Raw genomic sequence first — 24,462 nt, forward strand, 5'->3', positions numbered from 1 at the left:
AAGAAGAGCAGTTCGTTTTGTATTATCGCGAAATAAGGGTGATAGTCCTAGGAATATGATATGGGAATTGGGATAGCACTCATTAAAGCATAGGCATTTTACGTTGCGGAAGGATAGTCTCATGAAATCTCAAGTACCATCTCTCCCCTAAGAGTGTGAAAATATTTTGTTGGCATGCTCCAACACAGGGAGAAATGATCATCAAGATAAGAGAAATAAGGGCTCTAATCTAAAGACTTACGTGTTCGTTTTTCTTGCACGCTGTTCGACAATGGACGATAGAGAAGTAGCTTAAATGTGGTTCGATGAACCTTCTGCCGGGTACTCAATTGTGAATTGTAGAGCAATAATGGAGGTGTCGATTTAGATGAGAGGATTAAATACAAAAAGAAATGTGTCTTCTTTGGCGCGCTATCATTTGCCGAAAATCGCGTTCTGTTATCTTGCTCCGTTCACGAAACAAAAGAGACGTAATATATCGTGCGACCAATCTTAGATATGAGATTCGGTACATGACATTACCAAAGTTCTACATCTTTATTTATGCCTTACAAATATGTTTTGTTGTTTAAGGCTTCCTGAGTACAGGCGATGAGGCTTCTCCGGGGAATTATGGCTTCAAGGACCAGGTGGCAGCGCTTAGGTGGGTTAAGGAGAACATCGAAGCGTTCGGCGGCGATCCTGGGAGCGTCACCATTTTTGGAGAGAGCGCTGGCGGTGGAAGCACTCACTACCTCATGCTTTCTCCGCTGGCCCAAGGTAAGTCAGGCCCAGCATCTTTCTGCCTGTGTACTAAGGAAAGCGTACAGGATTGTGTGATATTTAAAGTGACACCAAGCTTCAAGCCAAATTAATCTGGCAGCTACAAGTTCTGCAAAATACATTGCGCACATTGCGCTTTGATATATGGTTCAAAAATGTAATCAATATGACCTGCGCACATTGATATGACGCTACCTTGACATTGCAGTTAGTGTTACAACTTCCAGGAACTCATTATTGCCAGTCTCATCTGGCGAAATTCTCTTCAGCTACCTGTGAAAACGGGAAAAATGCTTACAATTCTCATAAAGTTATTGAAGTTACATATCTATAACTAAACTGGCTATATTTATCCTCCTGTTGGTAGTACATTAGTATCTGTAGTCTATTTTATTTCAAACAGTATCCTGAAACATCCACAAACAGATTTTTTTGTGCATAAAGGAAACATTAAAAAAAAATTTAATTCTTAGGAAATTCAACTCAAAGTTATATTTGATCTACGGCTCGCTTCTGTTGTTCCTCATACATACCAGCTGCAAATCTTCAAGGTTTACTTGTGTCTCATCTTCTCTCTTCCTTTCGTTGGCCTGTTTAGGAGCCTCAAAGACTCACTTTACCGCTTTGGCCACTCTCATGGAATCAACTGCCAACAGTGGCTACTTCATACTGAACCCAGAATATATTCCTAGCAACTCTGGATCCTCGCATCAGCGTGAAAATACTTTCTTGGACTCATAGTAACTTTCAAGAATGACAAAACAGTAAAAATTACAACTTCAGAAATGTTTATAATCAAAACAAAGCTAAAACACCGAAGGTATACAAAGGAAACATTACATCGTCGCAAAGTGCATTTTCTAACAGGGCTGTCAACTCGAGAAACAGTTGTGTAGTAGGTATATTTCTCGAGTGGAAGTGTAATGACAACATTCAACGTGTGAAAGTAGTGTAGACAGGCCTGTGGCCGAATACCGAGAGATCTTTAAAGTTGGTTTTTAAATATTTTCCCCATGAATAATTCAGTTCTTTTAACTAGCATTTTGTTAAAAAAAATTCTAATTGTTCTAAGACGAAAAACAAACAAATCGTTTTCATGAAGTGGATTCACAAGCAAGTGAGAATTATACTATAAGTCTCTGTTGGGGCTCAAAATCACCTAGTAACTGATGAGCGGAACTTTCTGTTTGCAGGTGACGTCTTGTTTGAGATTACAATTGACACTAGTCATTAACAATGGCACCTAGAGAACAGGTATGTCTTGTTTTCGTTTGTCATTGCAATTTGGTAGTGAGGAAAACGTTGACACATCGTTCTTCATACTCAGCGTCGACGTGTGGCTGGTCTTATAACTGGGTACAACAGCTGCTAACAAAAGCAAGGGAATATTTCAACTTTTAGGAGTACGAATAATAAAGAACTGCTATGTACAAACCAAGTATCATGTTGGCCACTGCTTTAATTTTACAATCAAATAGACCCAACCACAAATAATCGTAAGTAGCTTGGCGAAATTTCTTAATACATTTAGTCATATTTCAACAAAGTTGGGGTCTGGGAGATCGGGCGTAGTTTTATGCATAAAGAAGACTGAAGGGCTATAAAACGTTAAACTGCAGCCCATATAAAACTGCAGACTGTAATGTATTATAAGAGGCAGTGAAATGAAAACCTAACACCCTGCTGTCCCATAGAATGAGGTCGGCCGCTGGCGGATCCTCAACTGCACCCACTCCTGCACTTCCTTGTCCGACTGAAGTCGACATCCAAGCGTACTTTTCTTCAGGTGGCCAGGGTTGTACAAATCAGATGGTGCAAAATCTGGGTTGTGCAGAGGATGTTGTAGTGTTTCCCAACCAAATCGCCGAAGCTTAGCCTTGGTATGATTGGCACTGTAGGGGCAGACATTATCGTACAACAGCTTGATTCTTTCCGACAGCATTCCGACAGACCAAGGGCAAACAGCAGAGCCAGCAGTGGAAATATCCCATCTTTGGTTTTATTTTGCTGGGAAGAAATCGGATGTTTCTACTTTTGGCTCTGCTGTTAGCCATCGATCTGTCGAAATGCTGTCGGAAAGAATCACGCTGTTGCATGATAAAAACACATTCCACAGTACTGTTGTCGCAAGTGTTGGGTTTTCATTTGACTGACTCTCATATTTACAGTACATGTTTTCATATTTACTACTTGTTCTGGAATATGTTCAAGATGCTATCAGGGTTTTGTGCAAGAATTATATTTCTCATCCAGATTAACATTCACTCAGTATTCCGAAAGAAGAGACATCATAAACCATCAGAATAAAGACGTTTCAAATCTTCAAAATAAGACTGCACTGGAGTCAGAGAAATCATCTTCAAGGTTAATGCACTATATTATGTTTAGTAAAAGGCTAACCCAGGACTCGGTCGCCCAGTCCCAATTGCAAGTTGCCTCTCTAATGGCTTCCAGGGGCAACAAAATTTGATTTTCAACTTTTCACTCAATTATTGACCGAATTAAGAAATTTAAAACGCTGGTATAACCCGTCATTCACAACTATTCTCATGTTAAATGTTTAACACATTTTAATAAGTATTACATTTATTTATTTTTTTATTTATTGTATGGCAACAACAGCAAACATTGAGAAATAGATGCAGTTAAAATTACTCATTTTAGGATTTAATCACAAAGCTAATATGTTTAAATTCTTAAAGTTAATAATTCTGTAATACTGAAAGGAGGATTTTTAAACTACAAAATTAAGGCTGTTAATTAAAACAATGTAATTAATTAGAATTAACATCTACTGAATGAAGCCAGTTTGATAGCAGAGGGAGCAGCATTAATAAAATCGTTGAGTGGTTCTGGGTACTTTCTCAGAGGCCAGTCTCTGACAATATACTGAGCGGTTTGTTCTTGGATACCACAACTGCAGGCTGGAGAGTCTCGAGTCCCCACTTGTGTATCATAGCATTGCACCTGGTGTGACTGGTTCTTACACTGTTCACTTCTCCTCAGATCATTTCCATTGCACCTGGTGTGACTGGTTCTTACACTGTTCACTTCTCCTCAGATCATTTCCTGGTATACAGGCAGGTATATCTTGAACACCTTGAATTTCATTGTTGCAGCATTGAATCTCTTGCACCATTCTTCTTTAAGGTCAAACTTCTTGTTGATTCTTCCATTATACCATAATGGAGTGCGTGATATCAAGCGGTCTGAAGGAGGCTCATTTAAGACTATATGAACTGGAAGGTCTCGGGGGTAGAAGGGGTGATGCAGCTTCCTTCATTCTGGACAGGTTGCTTCTTGGCGTCACTGCTGGTGAAATGTTACTGATGATGTGCAGCCAAGGGATCAGTGTGGATTTTATTATACCCGTGATAATTCTCATTGATTCATTCAATTGGATGTGTATTTCCTTGTATGGGCTATGGCCATAAATGGGTATATTACTGTCAGAGCTGTAGTCTGTACAATGAATGCTTAAACACCCCGTGTTGTACCAGCCAGTTCCTTTATGATGTTATTTGCGGTCTTTAGCTTTGACTAGTGTAGCAACTCTGTATATGCCTTGAGGCAATAAGCTCAAGGCAAGCAGAAATACCCAGACTATATGTATTCACCCAGCATTTTAAAAATGATGACACTTAGCCACTTCGGGCAAACTACTGTATAAACACAATTTCAAACCCTTATGAAACTTTTTCTCACTGTTAATGGTCACAAAACGACAAAAGGAAAATTCATTGCTTACTGTATTTTCGAAGTTCATGCAGTAAAACTTCAGTAATAGCCATAATGTTTTATATTATTAGTTGTTTACTACTGACTGTATTCGCAACACATTTTGTAGACGGCATCAGCCTATACCAGTGGACGTACCTGTAACGTTATATCATTTTTCTATATGTAGTTCGAGAGATACGATGATATAAACAAATGGATAGCGGAAAAACTAGCTCTTGCTTAAAACGGTGCGACAAATATTCAACAAGTACTTGATAATGAGAGCTCTTCCGACAAATCGAAACAAAACAATCTAAAAAAAAAGAAAGAAGGAAGAAGCATGTACCACAAAGGAATTATCCAAATCGGGTGGAAATCGTACAGCCAGACAAATGATTGTTATTTAAGAAAAACTGGATGACTTATTCATGAGAAAGAGCTTCTCAAATTGAGCAAGTAAATTATGAAGTGGTCCAACTCTGACCTTTAGACAAGCAGTTATTTAGCTTCGCATTGATTGATAGAGTTGTTGGATGTCCTCCTGGCGGATATCGTGCCAGATTCTGTTCAATTGGCTCGTCAGATCGTCATAGTCCCGAGGTTGTTGGAGGGCCACGTCCATAATGCACCAAAAGTTCTCAGATGGGGAGAGATCCGACGGCTTTGCTGGGAAAGGTAGTTTGGCAAGCACGAACACAGTCGCCGGGGATCTCATTGAGTGGAGCGGAATTGTGTTCAGTGATGAGTCTCGCTTCGAACTGAGCCCCAATGACCAGCGAAGACGTGCCTCAAGATGCACTGGGCAGTGGTAGGATAGCAACCTGACTGTCGCCCACCATACAGCCTGACAACCACGAGTGATGGTCTCAGGTGTCATTTATTTTCACCCAAGATCCTTTGGTTGTCATCCGCGACACCTTCGTGGCGTAGCGGTACGACTTCGGTATAGTACGGCCCGTTTTGTTGAAATTCATGGTAAACCATCCTGGCCTAACATTTCAGCAAGATAATGCCTGTCCACACACGGCGAGAGTTTTTACTACCGGTCTTCATGCTATTTTCCCTTATATTCATCAAACATCAGGTCTCATCCATGGAAAAAGCACCAACAACTGGCTTCATCAGGCGTGAGCATACACAAGAAAATGAGCTGTTCATTACATAAAAGGGTAGATACACAAGCAGTCTGTTGATAACGATGTGTCACGAATGAGAATTTCATAGTAAAGTAATTTGCAATTACAAGAGTGTATGCAAATTTCAATGACAGTTTTGTTTAATTTGCAGGTCTTTTCCACCGGGCGATATCCCAGAGCGGCGTAGCGCTATCGCCATGGGCAATTTCTGAGACAGGAGGTGAGCGCAATGCGCGAAAGTTGGCTGCACTCATGGGATGTCCAATAGAGCCCAGTGCAGCGCTGGTCGACTGCCTCAGGAATGTAGACGACTATAAGCTGACTGCTGCACAGTTTCAATATGCGGTTGGTATCTTAACTGTTTTGTTCAGTTGATGCATGGGTAATTTCGTACTACCTGTTACTGGTATATTTTCTGCACAATGTAAGACACTCGACTTCAAAATTACAAATTAAAGTAGACAAGTAGAACAAAATATGTAGTTAATTGAAGGAATCATCAGAAGCACGTGAAATCTATGCCCATGATGATATAAATAAGTGACAATAATGTCAGACCATTAATTTGTTTTTGCATCGTCAGTCACTGACTGGTTTGATGCGGCCCGCCACGTTCTCCTGGGTCAACCTTTTCATCTCAGAGTAGCTATTTCACCCTACGTCCTTAATTATTTGCTGGGTGTACTCCAATCTCTGTCTTACTCCTCAGTTTTTACCCTCTCCACCTTCCTCTTGTACCATGGAAGTTAATTCCGTGACGCCTTATCATATGTCCTACGCTATGTGATCAAAAGCATTCGGACACAAGGCTGAAAATAATTTAAAAGTTCGTGGTGCCCTCCATCGGTAATTCTGCAATTCAATATTGTGTTGGCCCACCGTTAACATTCATGACAGCTTCCACTCTCGTAGACATACGTCCAATCAGCCCTGGCAGGTTTCTTGGGGAACAGCAGCTCAATCTTCACGGAGTGCTGCATTGAGGAGAAGTATCGATGTCGATCGGTGAGGTCTGGCACGAAGTCGGCGTTCAAAAACATCCCAAAGATGTTCTATAGGATTCAGGTCAGGACTCTGTGCAGGCCAGTCCATTACAGGAATGTTACTGTCATGCAACCACTCCACCACAGGCCGTGCATTATGAACAGGTGCTTGATCGTGTTAAAAGATGCAATCGCCATCCCCGCATTGCTGTTCAACAGTGGAAAGCGAGAAGGTGCTTAAAACATCAATGTAGGCCTGTGATGTGATAGTGCCACGCAAAACAACAAGGAGTGCAAGCCCCCTGCATGAAAAACACGACCACACCATAATACCATCGCCTCCTAATTTTATTGTTGCCACTACACACGCTAGCAGATGGCGTTCACCGGGAATTTGCCATACCCACACCCTACCATCGGATCGCCACGTTGTGTACCGTGATTCGTCACTCCACACAACGTTTTTCCGCTGTTCAATCGTCCAAAGTTTACTCTCCTTACACCAAGCGAGGTGTCGTTTGGTATTTACCAGCATGATGTGTGGCTTATGAGCAGTCGCAGTTTTCTCACCTGCCGCCTAACTGTCATAGTACTTGTAGTGGATCCTGATGCAGTTTGGAATTCCTGTGTGATGGCCTAGATAGATGTCTACCTATTACACATTACGATTCTCGTCAACTGTCGACGGTCTCTGTCAGTCAACAGACGAGGTCGGCCTGTACGCTTTTGTGCTGTACGTGTCCCTTCACGTTTCCACTTCACTATCACATCGGAAACAGTGGACCTAGCGATGTTTAGGAGTGTTGATATCTCGCGTACAGATGTATGACACAAGTGACACCCGACCACCTGACCACGTTCGAAGTTCGTGAGTTCTGCGGAGCGCCCCATTCTGGTCTCACACGATGTCTAATGACTACTGAGGTCGTTGATATGGAGTACCCGTCAGTAGGTGGCAGCGTAATGTACCTAATATGAAAAACATATGTTTTGGGGGATGCCCGGATACTTTTGATCATGTGTATCCTCCTATCCCTTCTTCTTGACTGCGTATTCCATATATTTCTATCCTTGCCGACTCTCCGTAGAACCTGCTCATTCATTACCTTATCAGTCCACCTTATTTTCAAAATTTTTGTGTGGCAACACATCTCAGATACTTCGATTCTCTTCTGTTAAGGCTTTTCCACAGTCCATGCCTCACTAGCATGCAATACTGTGCTCCAAACGTATATTCTCATAAATTTCTCCCTCAAGTTAAGAACTATGTTTGATACTAGCTTATTTCACTTGGCCAGTGCCAGTCTACGTTTTAGTCTTTCTTGCTTCGTCTGTTGTAGTATATATTCCTGTATAGGTAGAAGGATTCCTTATCTTCGTGCACGTCGTGATCGCCAGTTACAATATTAAATTTCTTGCTGTTCTCATTTCAGCTAAGCCGGTTCATTCCATTTAACACATCCTGTAATCCTTCTTCACTTTCACTGTGGGTAGCAATGTCACCAGCGAAATTTATCATTGACATCCTTTCAAGCTGAATTTTAATCCCACTCTTGAATCTTTCTTTTATATCCATCACTGCTTCTTCGTGAACAGTAGCGGAAAAAGTCTACATCCCCGTCTTACACCCCTTTTAATCTGAACACTTCGTCCTTGGTCTTCCGCATTGCTGCTCCCTCTTGGTTCTTGAACATAATGCATAACACCTGTCTTTTCTTATAGATCAGCCAAGTTTCTCCCAGAATTTCGAACATCTTACCCCATTTTAGATTGTCGAAGCTTTTTTCAAGTCGACAAATCTAATGAATGTGTCTCAATTTCTCTTTAGGATTACTCCCATTACCAACCGCAACGTCAGGACTGCATCTTTGATTCCTTTACTTTTCCTGAAGCCAAACTAATGGTCATCTAACACGTCCTCAATTTTCTTTTCCATTCTTCTGTACATTATCTTGTCAGCAGCTTACATGCATGAGCTGTTAAGTTGACTGAGACATAATTCTCGCACTTGCCGGCTCTTGCTCTCTTCGGAATTGTGTGGATGATGTTTTCTGGAAAGGCAGATGAAACATCGCCAGTCTCATACATTCCATACACCAACATGAATAGTCATTCAGTTGCCACTTACCCAATGGTTTTAGAAATTCTGATGGAATGTTAGCTATCCCTTCCGCCTTATTCGATTTAACAGCGGAATTCGCACTGAACTGTTAATGTTACCGCCCTTGCTTTTAATGTCACCGAAGATTGTTATGACTGTTCTTTGTAATCAGTCCATTCTTCTGACAATCATTTCTTTCCCGATTTCATCATATTTTTCAGGAAACCGTTTTGCCTTAGCTTCCCTGTACTTCCGATTTACTTCGATCCTTAGTGACTCGTATTTTTGTACTGTTGATTTTCTCTGAACATGTTGGTAAAGTGTTCTCTATTAATAACGGATATTAATTGGAGAACTCAATTAGTTTTCCTCAATTAGTTTTTATCCTCTGACGTTCCAGCTACCAAGGCCATTTTGTCCTATAACCCTTTCTTCTACTCCCTCTCCTATTACCGTTCTCATTCCAACGCCCGCGACTATTAGATTTTCATCTCCCCTTACATAACGAATTACCCGTTCAATATTCTCACATACTTTATGTCTCTTCATACTCTGCTTGCGACGTCGGCATGTATACCTGAACTATTACGGTCAGTGTTGGTTTGCTGTCGATTCTGATGGGAACAGCCTTTTTTACTGAACTGTTCATTGTAACTCATTCTCTGCCCAGCCTTCCTGCTCATAATGATACCTACTCCCGTTGCGCCATTTTCTGTCTGAGTTGATATTACCCTACACTAATCTGACCAGATACCCTTGTCTTCTTTCCATTTCACCTCACTGACCGTCACTATATCTAGATTGGGTACTTTCCCTGTTTTTTTCAGTAATTTTCCAGGTTTTGGCACTCTGCATGTGTAGCTGTCTGGAACTGTCAATAACATAACCTCTAGGTGTCCTGCTTCATGACGCCGCTTTCTCTCTCCTCTGGGGAGAAGTGAACGATCGATTTAATTCACTTACTGTTAGTTTGAGTAAGCAGTCGATGACGGATTTGATTCGGAAATGTTATTGTTAGCAAATTGCCAACAGTACGTTTTATTATCAGAATTATTAATCAGTTTAAGCACTTTTAAATACACTTGGTGTTAGTAACATTCCACGTGCCACCATACGACATTAATAGCTTCAACCTTAAGAGTAGTTAGAACAATACGCAAATAATTCTACCGAAAGCTATTCAGGAAGTACATAGGAGCAATGATGGCAGGCTCATCATCTGAACTCTACTGCCCTTCTAGAATTCTCTCGATTGCCACTAAGCGCTCGTACCAGGCAACAACAATACTTTGGACTCATCAGTCTTCTGGTTGATTTTATGCGATCCGCCACGAATTACTCTCCTGAGACAATTTCTTATTCTCAGAGTAGCACTTGGAACATACATCCTCAATTATTTGCTAGGTAAATTCCAATCTCTGTCTTCCTCTACAGTTTTTACCCTCTACAACTCTCATTTTTACCCTCAACATCTCCAACCAATACCGTAGGCGTTATTCCCTGACGTATTAACAGATTCTCACCATCCCGCCCCTTCTTGTCAGTGCTTTCCGTACACTCCTTTCCTCCCTGATTCTGCAGAGAACCTCCTCACTCCTTATCTTAGAAGTCCACCTAGTTTTTAACATTCTTCTGTAGCACCGCTTCATAAATGCTTCGGTTCTCTTTTCTTACTGTTTTCCCATAGTCCATGTTTCACTACTATACAATGCTGTGCTTCAAACGCATATTTTCAGAAATTTCTGCCTCAAATTAAGGCCAATGTTTGACATTAATAACTTTCTCTTCGTGGGGAATGCTCTTTTTGCCTGTACTATCCTGCTTTTGATGCCCTCCTTGCTCTGTCCATCATTTGTTGTTCTGCTGGCTAGGTAGTAGAATTCCTTAACTTCATGTACTTCATGATCCCCAGTTTGGTGTTCTCATTTCTGCTACTCCTTATTACTTTCACCTTTCGTCGATTTACTTTCACTCCATATTCCATAGTCAATAGACTGTTGGTTACATTCGGCAGATTCTGTAATTATTCTTCACTTTCACTGAGGATAGCAATGACATCAGCGAATATTATCACTGATGTCCTTTTACCTCGAATTTAGATCCTACTCTTGAACCTTTCTTATATTTCTGTCATTGCTTCTTTCATGTCAGATTGAACAGTAGGGCGAAAGACTACATCCCTTCCTTAAACCCTTTTTAATCCGAGCACTTCGTTCATGTTATTTCACTGCTATTGTTCCATCTTGATTTTTGAACATATTGTATGTCATTCATAATTTCTCTATAGCTTACGCATATTTCGAACATCTCGCAGCATTTTACGTTGTCAGACGCTTTTCCAGGTCTACAAATCCTATGAATGTGTCTTGAATTGTCTTCAGTCTTACTTCAGTCATCAACCGCAATCTCAGAACTGCCTCTCTGTTGTTTTTACCTTTCCTGAAGTCAAACTGATCGTCATCCACGGGATCGTCAATTTTCTTTTCTATTTTTCTGTATATAGTCTTGTCAACAACTTGGTTGCATGAGCTATTAAGCTGACTGTCCGGTAATTCTCACACTTGTCAGCTGTTTATGTTTTCAGAATTATGTTGATGAGGTTTTCGGAGTGTTTGATTGTATATCACTATACATACATTCTACACACCAACGTGAGTAGTTTTGTTGCCATTTCCCCCAACGATTTTAGAAATTGCTATGGAATGTTACCTATCCCTTCTGCATTATTTGGCCTTAAGTCATCCAAAGCTCTTTTACGATCTGATTGTGGTACTGGATCCCCTACCTCTTCCCTGATGGCTACTGTTTCTTCTTCCATCTCGTCGTCAGACAAGTCCTTACAATCGCAGGGACCTTCAACGTACTCTTTCATGTACCCACTCTCCCCTCTGCATTTACCAGTGTAATTCCCATTGCGCTCTTAATGTTACCATCCTTTCTTTTAATTTCACAAAAGCTTCTTTCCTCTTTTGTGTATGCTGAGTCACTTTCCGACAGTTATTTTTTTACCTTTTTCCTTATATTTTCCACGCAGCCGTTTCGCCTTAGCTTCCCTGCACTTCCTATTCATTTTATGTCATTCCAAAGTCACTTGTGTTTCTGTAATTATAAATTTCTCTGGACATTTTTGAACGTCCTTCTTTTATCGATAAACTGATGTATTTCTTTTGCCACCCATAGTTTCTTCACAGTTACCTTCCTGGTGCCTACTTTTCTCTTTCCAACTTATGTGATTGCCGACACGTTAATTCCTCTGCAACGGAACTGTCCGCTGAGCCTCAGAGAACTTCAAGTATATTTCTTTATTTGTTAGTACTTCTGCATCCCACTTCTTTGCACAGTGGTTCTTCCTGACTAGTCTCTTAAACTTCACCCCACTCTTCATTATTGCTATATTACGATCCCAGTCCATAACTTCTCCTGGGTAAACCTTACAACCTGATATTTGATTTCGAGATCCCTGCCTGATCATGTTGTAGTGTAAATGAGATCTTCCCATATCTCCTGGTCCTTTTAAGGTATACCTACTGGTCTTGTGAGTTTTGAACGCAATATTCGCTATGACTAGATGAAATATACTTTGGAACTCAGTCTTTTTTCTCTCTCATTCCTACTACCAATCCCATATTCTTCAATAACTCTCTCCTATTCATTCCCCTGTGAGTATTAGATTATCATCTCCCTTTTCATACTGAATTACCTGTTCAATGCCACCACATATTTTCTGTATCTATTCTTTTTCTTCTTGAAACTTCGGCTTGTATACCTGAACTAAAGCTGTCAGTGTTGGTTTGCTGTCGATTGTGATGAGAACAACCCTACCACTAAGCAGTTCATAGTAGCTCGCTCCCTGCCCTACGTTTCTTTTCATAACAAACTCTACTTCTGCTATACCACTCTCCACCACTGTTAATATTACCCTATAATGGTCTGAGCAGAGACCGTTGTCTTCGTTCCTTTTCACTTCACTGACGCCCACTGTATCTACAATGATCCTTAGAATTTCCCTTATAAGATTTTCTAGCTTCTCTACCACGTTCATACTTGTGACATTCCATGTCTTGACTCGTAGAACGTTATTGTTTCGTTTGTTGTTCGTGTCTATCTCATGGTCACCTTCCCCTCGCCAGTATTTTTACAGAGATCCAAATGGGGGACTATTCCGGAATCCTTTGACAATGGAGACATCATAATTATACTTTTTTAATTACAGACCACACGTCCTCTCGCTACACATTAAGGATCTTTCATGCAATGATTTCCATTACCTTCTGCATCCTCATGCCTTTGATCACTGTTTCCTGGTGATTTCTCCTTTTAGGGGTACTTTCCCACTCCAAGTGCAAGAGAGTGCCTTGAGCCATTGTGCGCTCTTCTATCCTCTTTGTCAAGACTGTTTTCAGGATGTGGTGATTTCATATGCCGGAAGTATCCGGTTACTTTCGCTGACCATTTTTTATTCAGAATGGTAAATTAACAAGCATTTCAACTATTTACATTTAATGGATGGCACCACATGAAAACATAGCTTCTAGGCATAAGTATATGTGACATTAAAGAAAAAATTTATCATACATAGTTCAAGACAATGTTTGTAAACCAGGGCTAAGAATATGTATACCTACAGCAAGTGTGCATAACAAAGAAGAGTAGTAATTAATGTGCTTGTTAGTATTAAAAAAGAGGCACATTTTTAGTGCACAATCTCTAGCTCTTTCTGCAAAAATATGTAACGTGTTCTTTAACTTTCAAGAATGTTAATTAGCCAAATAACTAAATAAGTGTCTTAAATAATCAACTACTCTCTAATTATAACTATTTTTTTCAGAAGAATGTAAATCCTCACATTTGATCCTACCTAGCCCTTCACTCATTAAGTAAACTTCATTATGATTAACAAATGGATATCAAGGAGGATGAACTTTCTCATTTATATTATGATGGCAGAGAGACGTCAACTTCTTGCTTAGTAACGGATTAAAAATAATCTCATTATTAATAAAGTAGATACCCAAAATATGTAAACGTCCCAAGTATAATGCACAAATGCTAATAGTTGATACATGCAGAAATGAAAAAAGAAAATAGTGGGGAAGGGAGAGGGGAGCTATATAAATACATTAGAATTTGAAATATCCAGATGTACACATTTTGCGTTGTACTATTTTATCTTAAACTCTCACTGCGCTCGCAGGTAATGTGGTTTCTAAAGAACATGAAAACAACTGTACATACTACACACAAAATTGAAGGCTCGCGTTGTCTTTCCACGCCATATGACCTTGTTGATAAACAGACTATGGGGAGACGAGTGCTCAGCTAATCCTCACAGGGTAGAAGAGTGCGACGCCAGGTTTGCACAGCATGGACTGGAGCTCCGCTCGCCACAAAGTATGCCAGCTCTCTTCCGCGTTGTGACTCATCAGTGACCCAAGAGAAGGTTATCTTTATTCATGAAAACACGGTGACATAGCTTTGCACACCAGCACCTCTCAAACGCAGAAAAGAAACAGATTGCAGCATCACTTTAAACCCAAAGCTGGCTTTGGAACATCATAAAAATTACAATCCAATTAAAAAGTTAAAACAATGTAATGATGTTAAATACAGATTCATTTATAAAAAAAATTAATAAATCCTTCCAGAAATCAAAGTCCTGAAATCAGTAGTCATTATCACTTGAAAATAAAGTTCTTCACAAATTGAGCATACACTGTCCTTCTATTTCGGTTACTGTTACGCTTTAATTTCTTCTCAGAAATGGATGTAAAGTTCCAATTACTGCCCTTGGCATGCTCGGTGTAGCTTAACAAATTAAGAGCTTTGTTCTGCTGATCCTTGGCCAAATATCCAATTGAGAACATTGTTCTGAATTTCGTAGAAGTCGTAGCATATTCCACACGAAACTTTCCCGTAATGTAATGAACAACGTAGGTTTGCTGTGCTTAACAACCAATATTAGCCGCCTCTTTCGGATTTCGTGAACATAAAACTTTAAATTTTACCTTGATAACGAAAGTGTCAATGTTTACGTCAGAATATCAGTTATCATCGCGGTTTTTAATGTGTTAGGTAATCAGTACTCTCTCGTTTCAGACACTGATCCGTTTCATCATTACAACTACAAATTTATCCAACTTGTTAATGTTAATTACAAGATCATAAAGAAGTTGTCGTATATCAGAAATCAGCTTGACGTCGGAATTATTTTAATCACTTCACCTCTGCCGGTCAACAACGGCAACATGAAATACTGCACTCGATTCTATTGACTGATTATCTTCCTATGGCTGTAATTTTAATTGAGACTGATCAGCCACGACGTCACCTTCTCTCTCTTCATCATATTGTGTACTGTCGTAATTATGAGGAGAATTTTCACTTTTCGTCGGTTTCAATCTCGTTTATGAAACTTGTAGGTAAACAATGTAAGTCATTATATTTAACTATCACCTTTCGATCCTACATTTTGTTCAAATCTGGGCTCAATCTCTGGTTATCTGACTCCAATTCTCGTTTAGTACCACCTACTTTTTTTTAGAAAACATTGGTTTTATTATTTAGATTTTGAATAGTTACTCATTTCTTGTAAAAGCTGCGTTAACATATCCTCCTTTCCTACACTCTCAACATGATTCTTGTCTGTTTCTACACCTCCTGATTCGATGTCCACATTCAAATTTCAACTTTAATTATCTGTTTCATCTAAAATTTGATTTCTGCTAATTATTCCCATTTCGTTACTGAGATCAGAGCCAATTCTTTCCTCATTAACACTTTCGTCATCATCATTTATGTCACTCTTCTCAGTTTGACATTTTACTGTACATTTATGCTGGCGTTCAGGCGCCAGAAGCGAGGATTGTTGTAGGATGCCATATCCTTTTCATCCGCCTCCACACGTCTCGAACCGTTATATGTGCAATTTTACGACGACATTGCCTCCCTGCACTCCAAGAATTTAACAATATATTTACTTAATTTACTATTAGTTTGAGGAAACAGCCAGTAATGAGTTCGACTGAGAATAGATACTGTTGGTGAATCAACAACAGTACAAATCACTACTGAAATTATTACATATTTCAAACACTTTTAAATGGCTTTAAATATATTCTGCATGCCACCATTATACTATATCACCCTAGTCTCGAAGTGTCTGACCTCATTTCTAGGTCAAAAATCTTACTAATTAAGATAAGAGTGATGTAAACATGAGACTGCCATAAGTTGATAATAAGTAATACATTACATTAATTAAGATAACTGGAATAATGTACTGTGGCAAAAAGTGTAGGATAAAATACCATCATTTTCCACACATCTACTGAAATGTGAAAGCGGTCAACATCATAAGGAGTGGTGGGATGGAGGGTATGGAGGGAGGGGAGGAGGATGATCGCAGCTTGTAAGGGGACTAATATCTGGGACCTAAATAAATTATAAGAATACAAGTAGAAATATTGTTTACATAAGTAATGTCATTAGGTCAGCCTAGTGAGCAGTTTGTTTATGAAAGCAATGTCATTGTCACAATTCGAAGAGTACAAGTGTGTGACTTCGGGTCAAGTTAAGTGATGGCATTGTTTATGTGTGGAGGACAATGGTCCTTCGTTCCAGTACTGGTATATCTTTACTGCTATTTGGATTTCCTGCCATTATATACTTATTGTTTGCTGCTGTCACAAGGGAATAGTCACTTTTCCCACTGCCTGTGCCTGTAGATACATACACCACTGCTCACATACCCTTTCACCATTTAAGGTACAGTTGTAGCTGTAGATAAATTTCTTCTTTAGTGTTCAGTTTGATGCGCATTACATTTGTGTGGCTGTAAGCCACATATTTAAAACCGAATAAATATGTAAGTATTAAGGTATATCTCAAACTTCGGTGCATACACTTTATAGTTTTGGTATCTGCTCTTATAGGCATGTAATTTCATGTAGAGGGTTAGGTTCAGAGTATAAGCACCTGCTTGTGACACTCAATTCTCAACCTGAAATATATTATTCACAAATAACTGGTACTAAAAAAGTGTGGTATTAGAAAGAAATGGTATATAGTATTCTCTGGTAGGTCTAAATTTTGCTGTCAAGGGAGTATTGAATATAGTGTTACACGTGGAAATTTTAAATCAGTAAGAAGTTAATAAATTAATTACTTTTCCGTAAATTTCGATCTCAAGAACAGCCTGTTACATAACTGGTTGCTTATATATGACTAATATTCATTCCCTATCATTAGAAAAAACTGACTGAAAAATATTTGATAGATTTTACCAAGAAGTCGTGAAATATATTCTTAAGAAATTTTGTAACCAAGTGAACAAAAAGAAAAAAAATGCATTCCAAGTTTTAGTTAATTCAGTGAGAAGAGGTGGGTAGGATGCATGAAGCATGCATATCAAAATGCGTTATGTATCTTTCTTTCTATCTGTGGATTACTCCCCAAAAGTGTTGGATATCTGTAAGATGAATGATCTTTCTGGTAAAGTATAGCTGTTTCATGATGGATGATGTCTTTGGTTTAGGAATGGGGCATGTATGCTCCTCTTATGCCATTCCGGCCAGTTGTGGAGGCTGATGGAGAGGACGCGTTTCTCCCCAGACATCCAGTTCATCTGGCGCCCCACACTGCTGTCCCATGGTTGGTAGGGGTCACTAAAGAAGAAGGAACCTTCTTCGCAGCAGGTAAGGGTTTGCACTTCGTAATGTATTTACAATCTTTCACGTGTGGTGCTGAGCAAATGGCTTCACAATTGAAGTTCATGTCACAAGAAGAACGGTAGAATATTCTATCACATTGCCTTTACTTTTGATTGTGAATACTTGGTGAACTTAAATGTTGTGAAATGTGAAAGTAAAGGAAGGAACGTGTCTTACTGTCATTCAAGAGAGCAGGAGGTCAAATTGACAGACTTCATAGTAGGTATAAAACTCGCCTGGTAAACAGGAACATTGGAATCGGTACTGAATTGGATCCGTTCCTGCCCTACAAAAAGAACCATCAAATGACATACAGTATGGGGTCTATGCCGTATTTTGCGTCTACATAAAGCCTTATTTGACAATAACGCACTTCGTTTGATTAATAGCATGTTAAGTGGTCACTACAATAACTGGCAATTTATTTACGTATTGGTTTAACTAATAATAAATAGTTAACAGTTTTAAAAGACGTGCTTATTGCTCAGATTCTTGGCTCCTACATTGCTACCATTCATTCTTCTACAAACTTTTATACTTCTATACTATCTGTGAAACTGTGGCTGTGGATGGAAGACCTCCAAAAAGGAAGAGACCACAAAGAATAAGACTTCAAAAAACTGTAAGCACATATTGGACTTACGGATGACACGAGCATAATAACAGAGGGCCTAGTATGTCACTCACATTGGCTAAAACCCAGATGGCAGCAGGTTATCAGTGAGTATAGGAAATAAGGAGGGTGTAAGATCGAGGTCAATGGTAAGGGTTATCAGTGTCAGGTTACTCGTTTGGGAGAGCTATAATCTAGATTATCCACCAAGTCTCCTCTCCGCAGAGACCACTTGAATGTGTATGTGCTACGTTTAACGACATCCAGAGGGAAATGTACCCCCATTCCCCCTCTCCCGCTCCACTCAAACCCTCCTGGGCGAATGCGATTCTTCATCTTCATCTTTTAAACTGGAGCACTGTGCAATGAGAAGAGGATAAGCATGTTTCTTTTCGTGAATAAAGGATTATTGTAATTAGATTAAGTAACATCACTTGAAGTCTATTTATTAGTAACCAAATTAAATATGCTTGGTTTTCGCCATTCGAGGCATCAGCTGAGGCCACACCATGGAAAACATGTATACACTCTCATTTTTCCGAAATTTTACGTATTATTCCACGTTTTTTGTGTTTTCTCAAAATCTTATATAGTTACGTGAATACAGAGCCACTAATTTCAGCGTCACATCAACATTGTGAAGCGTATATCATGACCTCGCATCAAAGTTGCGTCGTGTCACGTCAGTGTTGCATCAACTTTGTGTCAACGCATGACACCCTCAGCCAGTTACAGTGCAGCAGATTGTGCCCAAAAGTATTCGTGTTATTTATCATTGCTAAACCACCACTACTCTCCTAGCATGCGTGTGATATTGCAAACTTACACTCTTATTGGTCATCATCGAATTTCCAGTTGTTAAATAGCAATACCTTCTATTTCGTTACTCAATTTAATTATATTCATTGGCAAAAATATGCGTTTCCTGCGTAGCAGTCTTACTGTCCTTCCTTCTTTGCTCATTGGTTACCTCTTACTGATTGCTATGGTTAATGACCACAGGGTATACCTCATTATTTACAGTTCAGTAAGTTAAAGAATGTAAATTATTCAGCTTTTATTATTTCAGTATAGTTAATTGTAGCACAACTGATAACTCGCCCTGATCCTGTCAACAATCAGCACAGACGGAGATTAAATATTTGCGATTTGTCTGTTCTCTTCGGCCGTACGTTTAGATTGCATTCTAATTTGAGTTTATTTACTTTTCAGTTAAATAATTTGAATGAAATAACATCAGTCATTGGGAATTTACCTTGCTGAAGAATATGGGGACGTAATTCTGTGAGAATACCAATGCTAAGGTAATTCGGTATGCAGATCGTGTTTATTTGCCAAAGACGAAACTCACAGTCTCAATTACTCTTACGCTCAATACACAACTAGAAATCGCCATTTCAGCTACTGTAATTGTTCCCAAGCGGGATCTGCTTGGCCTCCTATAATTAAATTAAGGTCGTCACACTATTAAATAGTGAGAGCATGCATGCAACGGAATAAATCTCGGCCGACAACACACACGATTCAGTGACATGCAAAACACTCTCTATCTAGTATGATAAAATAAAAATGAAAACACAATGATAGGGCTTACCGAATGAAATCAGCAACTACTGATTATTTGATCGAAAACTAATGTAGATCATAATCAGAGAGGATTAGATGGGCTCTTATTAGCACAAATAAGTGAAAATTTACCTAGAGCGTGCAAATACGGACTAGCTACTCGCTCTCTTCCTCTTAAACCGTGATTAAACTGAATTTAGAATGGACACAAGCATTACAGAAAACTGTCCCACATGGAAAAGAAATCGAATTCGGATACTTCAAAAGCAAAAAAAAATAAAATAAAAATAAAAAAATAAAATAAAATGAACTAAAATAAAGGACACAGAGCTGACAGGAATCTTGTGTTATTGGCTTGTATTCAACTACGACTTGGCTATGCGATCTGTCACTATGTTAACCCTTATCAAACTGAATCTACTGTGAACTTTTCCTTGGTGAGCTTCTAAAGTGAACTGGTACAAGCAACACTGAAAGCTAACTCACATAGAAACTAAGTTAAATATCAAATTTAGTCATATTTAAACGACCTGAATTCCACTACAACTTCTTGTGTAATGAACATTGCAGAGCCAACTCATAATAATTCATCTGTTCAGTGATCTATAAGTGTACGATATGCCTCTGCACAAAGCACACATTTACATTGTCACACGTGGCAGATCACGTGGCACTGCCACTCATCACAGTGGAACTACAAAGTTTAATCATCTTTTACCGGCGAAATTAATCTCAGAGGGGAACTACCTTCATTAGCAGTGGTCAAAACACTGAATGTAAGCACTCAATTATAATTACTGGGTGGCAAGTACTGGCTACCTAGTTTGGAGCGAAGCATGTGGCCACCAGTGCAGTACAAAGAACTCTAAAAATTGGAAAATGATACCTGCAATTTACCTCATCTCACGTAAATCACGAATGTCAGTTGTTGCTGTTAATGCAGGGTGACAATTATTGAACTATATGAAATAAAATCGTCATAAATTCCGAAGCGTTCGCGTTATGACTTTCAAACTACACGGTTGGCCACGAGGCATGATGAGACTTAGAATGTGCATACAGGGTTTGGTTTAGCGATGAAGCCCAGTTTCATTTGGATGGGTTCATCAATAAGCAAAATTGGCGCATCTGGGGGACTGAGAATCCGTATTTCGCTATCGGGAAGTCTCTTCACCCTCCCCCACTGTGTGGTGTGCAATGTCCAGTCATGGAATAATGATGCGATATTTCTTGACGGCACAGCGATTAGCGAACGGCACTTGAAGGCTTTGGAAGATGATTTCATTCCCATTATCCAAAGTGACCCTGATTTTGACGAGATATGTTTCATGCAAGACTGAGCTCAACCACATCGAGAGTGTTTGATGTCCTGGAGGAGCACTTTCAGGACCGCATTCTGGTTCTGGGCCACTGGCATAGGCCTCGATTGGCCGCCACATTCTCCGGATCTGAACTGAACGCATGCGACTCCTTTTTTGTGGGGCTATATTAAAGACAAGGTGTACAGCACCAACCCCAAAACCACTGCTGGGCTGGAACCGGCCATTAAGGAGATCATCGACAGCATCGATGTTCCGACACTTCAGCGGGTCATGCAGAATTTCGCTATTCGTCTGTGCCACATCATCACCAGTTATGGCAGGCATATCGAACATGTCATAAACTAAATCCGAATATCTGTAGTGACGTTACATATTGAATAAAATGTGTGCACGTCGCAGTTTGTCACTAATTTACGTTTTTTTTTTTTATTCATATAGTCAATACTTGTCACTGTACTTTTGAACAAGTACATTGAAATGTTAGTTGTAACAATGGACGTTATACACGGGAGTGTAAACTGTTGGCTGTTCCATAGTCACAGAGAGAAGTTCGCGTAACATTGAAATAAACCCCACAAAACAATTTGGACTAGCCTTCTAAAGGATTTACCAATAATTTGCGACTGTTAAAGGTGCAGGAATCCTTGAGATTAAATCGCTTGTGGGTATCGACTGATTCTGGCGCGAAGTGCGCTCAGCACGAACGCACAAAGAAAACATCAGTAAAATTTACACAAATTAATAAACGTATACCTGAAAACGAAGCACTTTCCTTACTCTGTGAAGTGAAGAGCATTTAGTTAACGATTGACGACCAGAAAGGGAACTATTGTGATGGACAGTACCACGTGTTAGCGGTCATACCTTCATAAATTCAGTCATCTTTTGAGGAAAAATTACTACAATTACCACGTCTGTCAACATTCCCTTGTCTACACTAAATTTAAATATGATACTTTGTCCCGGATATACAATGCTGTAACACATGTCTTTACCACATTATCTTACCATACTCCAACAGCAACGCGGGCATATCTGCTCTCTGCAGCCTCCTTCTGCATACTGCCTAAGATGATGATCTCAGTGACCAACGTTCTCCCCTTTTGAAGCACTGCTAGGGCGAGGCCTACCGATGGCTGAGCGCCCGGACGCCCTGTAAAGCTATCGACGCCATGTGAAGCCTCTGCTATTCTCTTTGCACAGCCTTATCTAATAGCTACTCTATGCAAGACCACAGCCCGCTACTCATCTTTGGTTAGTTCTACAGGTTCAGCAGCCCAAACACAATCACTCTTTCATTCTCACGTTTCCATGGGAACGTAAAGATAGGACACAGGAAATGTGATTAGTAAAATAAAATTTAAAAAAAACACAGTAAATTTTCTTTTCCAAATCGGCAAGGCATGATTAAATCGTTGCATATAGCCGCTCCTTGTGCCATTTCAACCTGCAGTTATCATTATCATTATTCCTTATGCAGTTTGCCTTAAGGGCATAAATGGAACATACTAACAATACCACATCGACGTCAAGGTGTATGTGTTAGAAATGAAAACGCTCCAGCTATTGGTAAAAATAACGGTGTAACGACATATTAATGACATTACAGTAAATACTATAAGCGCTGCAGTTGTAGCAATTTCCAACCAGAGGTACTAAATACATAGGAAATAACACACTGTGATAGATAAATCCCTCCTAAACCAAAACTACATTACTAGATCGTTTGATGTCATAATTTGTGAGTTAAAGCGAGCACATTGTTGCAAGTAATGATATCATAGTAAATTTATGACATCATTGCAAAATTCTGAGGTTTACCAATTCCCATCAACAAATACTATGTTTATAAGAAAAAGCACAGCGCTGCAAAATAAGCCACTAGAGAGGTGACCAATATCTCCAGCGAAAAGAGTAATGATTATAAGATAGCACAGTCATTGCCACGGCCGCAGCTGCTAACCCCCGGACCGCGAACAAGAGAGCACCACACGCATCATCCCACCATGATTAGTGGAGAAATTTGCAAAATATATGTGTAATCAAGAAACAACCACTGTCACAAAAGCAGGTACGCCTGGCAGAGCCATCCCAGCCATGACAGACACATCCTATCACGCCGCCGGAAACTGTGGACTCCGTTGCTGACAGGCGTCCGACACTCCCCTCTTCTTTTCTCTCTGGACCTGTGGACCTGTCAGAACCAACGCCGCCCCCCCCCCCCCCCTCAGCCATCAGTGTTTCAAAAAGTCAGAGGCCCCACGCAGAAGGAAAAGCTGTGTATCCTACTATAATACGATAAGCACTGTAGCAGTATACACGGTGACGTCATTATAGCAGCCGTTTTGCAAGATGGTTACATTGGGGTGAAAGTAGTGGCATGGGAATCGGGAATAAATGGGGCTCTTCCACGGTATTGCAGATTATGTTCAAGGGATAAGAAAATAGCGGAACAGGAAGCGAAGACTAGAGCCTTTCAGGCTGAACTGGATAGTGCTAGGTTCAAATGGTTCAAATGGCTCTGAGCACTACGGGACTTAACATCTGAGGTCATCAGTCGCCTAGAACTTAGAACTGCTTTAACCTAACTAAGGACATCACACACATCCATGGCCGAGGCAGGATTCGAACCTGCGACCGTAGCGGTCGCGCGGTTCCAGACTGAAGCGCCTAGAACCGCTCGGCCACACCGGCCGGCGATAGTGCTAGGGAGGAACTGATTAGGTTATGGGGGCAGAAGGGTGAAGACAGGGGGGAACTAATAGCAAGGAACAGGGGACACCGAAAGAGAACAGTGTCTGACAGTTTCATTATTGGCACAAACAAATTTGCCTTGCTACCTCAGTCAACTAAGGAAGAGGCCCAAGTAAGTGTAGTCAGCCCTCAACAGACTTTCACGAGGAAACCAACTGTTGCAAAAAAAGTAGAAAGTAGGAGGAAAGTTCTGTTGTTAGGTAGTAGCCATGGAAGAGGTGTGGGCCAGATGTTGTAGGAAAAAATTAGGTGACAGGTACCAAGTATTTTCAAGTCCAGTGCATGTTTTAACCAAGTGATAGAGGATGTAGGATAATTTTGCAAGGGTTTTACAAAGCAGAATCATGTTGTGGTAGTGGATGGAGCGGGAAACAGTATTGACAGGTATGAGGGCTACAGTATTGAGTGTGACTGGGTACAAATAGCATCTGCAACGAACCATACAAATGTTGGCTTGGTTCCTGCTTTCATGTGGTATGATCAGTCCCCATTTAACAACTCTATCGGGAGGGTTAATATGGAGCTAGATCAGCTGCTTCAGGCGGCTACTTTTTCAGGCATAGGTCTGGTGCCTGTTGATGGTATTAGTAGGTGGGACTTCACAAGACATGGCCTGCATCTCAATAGGAAAGGGATGGGTAAACTCGCTGCGATGATAGCAAAATCCTTAAGGGGGGGGGGGGGGGCACTGAAACTCATGGGAGTACTTTTTAAGGCTAAGATCAGTATCCAATCTTCCAACATTAATTGAAATTAAGCTTAATGAGAAGCTCAGTCAGGCAGGTACCAGAGATGTT

General features: G+C 40.1%; 1 protein-coding gene across 1 annotated transcript in view; it reads left to right on the forward strand.

Annotated features, from left to right (window-relative positions):
• The window catches only part of LOC124788914 (venom carboxylesterase-6-like), a 145,834-nt gene that overhangs the window by 49,808 nt on the left and 71,564 nt on the right, over positions 1-24,462 (forward strand). Inside the window, exons 4-6 of the mRNA XM_047256197.1 lie at positions 574-759; positions 5,770-5,963; positions 17,236-17,395. Of these exons, the coding sequence (XP_047112153.1) occupies positions 574-759; positions 5,770-5,963; positions 17,236-17,395 (540 nt within the window). The remainder of the gene's footprint in view (positions 1-573; positions 760-5,769; positions 5,964-17,235; positions 17,396-24,462) is intronic.

This window comes from Schistocerca piceifrons, chromosome 3, assembly GCF_021461385.2.
Source record: "Schistocerca piceifrons isolate TAMUIC-IGC-003096 chromosome 3, iqSchPice1.1, whole genome shotgun sequence".
Lineage (NCBI taxonomy): Eukaryota > Metazoa > Arthropoda > Insecta > Orthoptera > Acrididae > Schistocerca > Schistocerca piceifrons.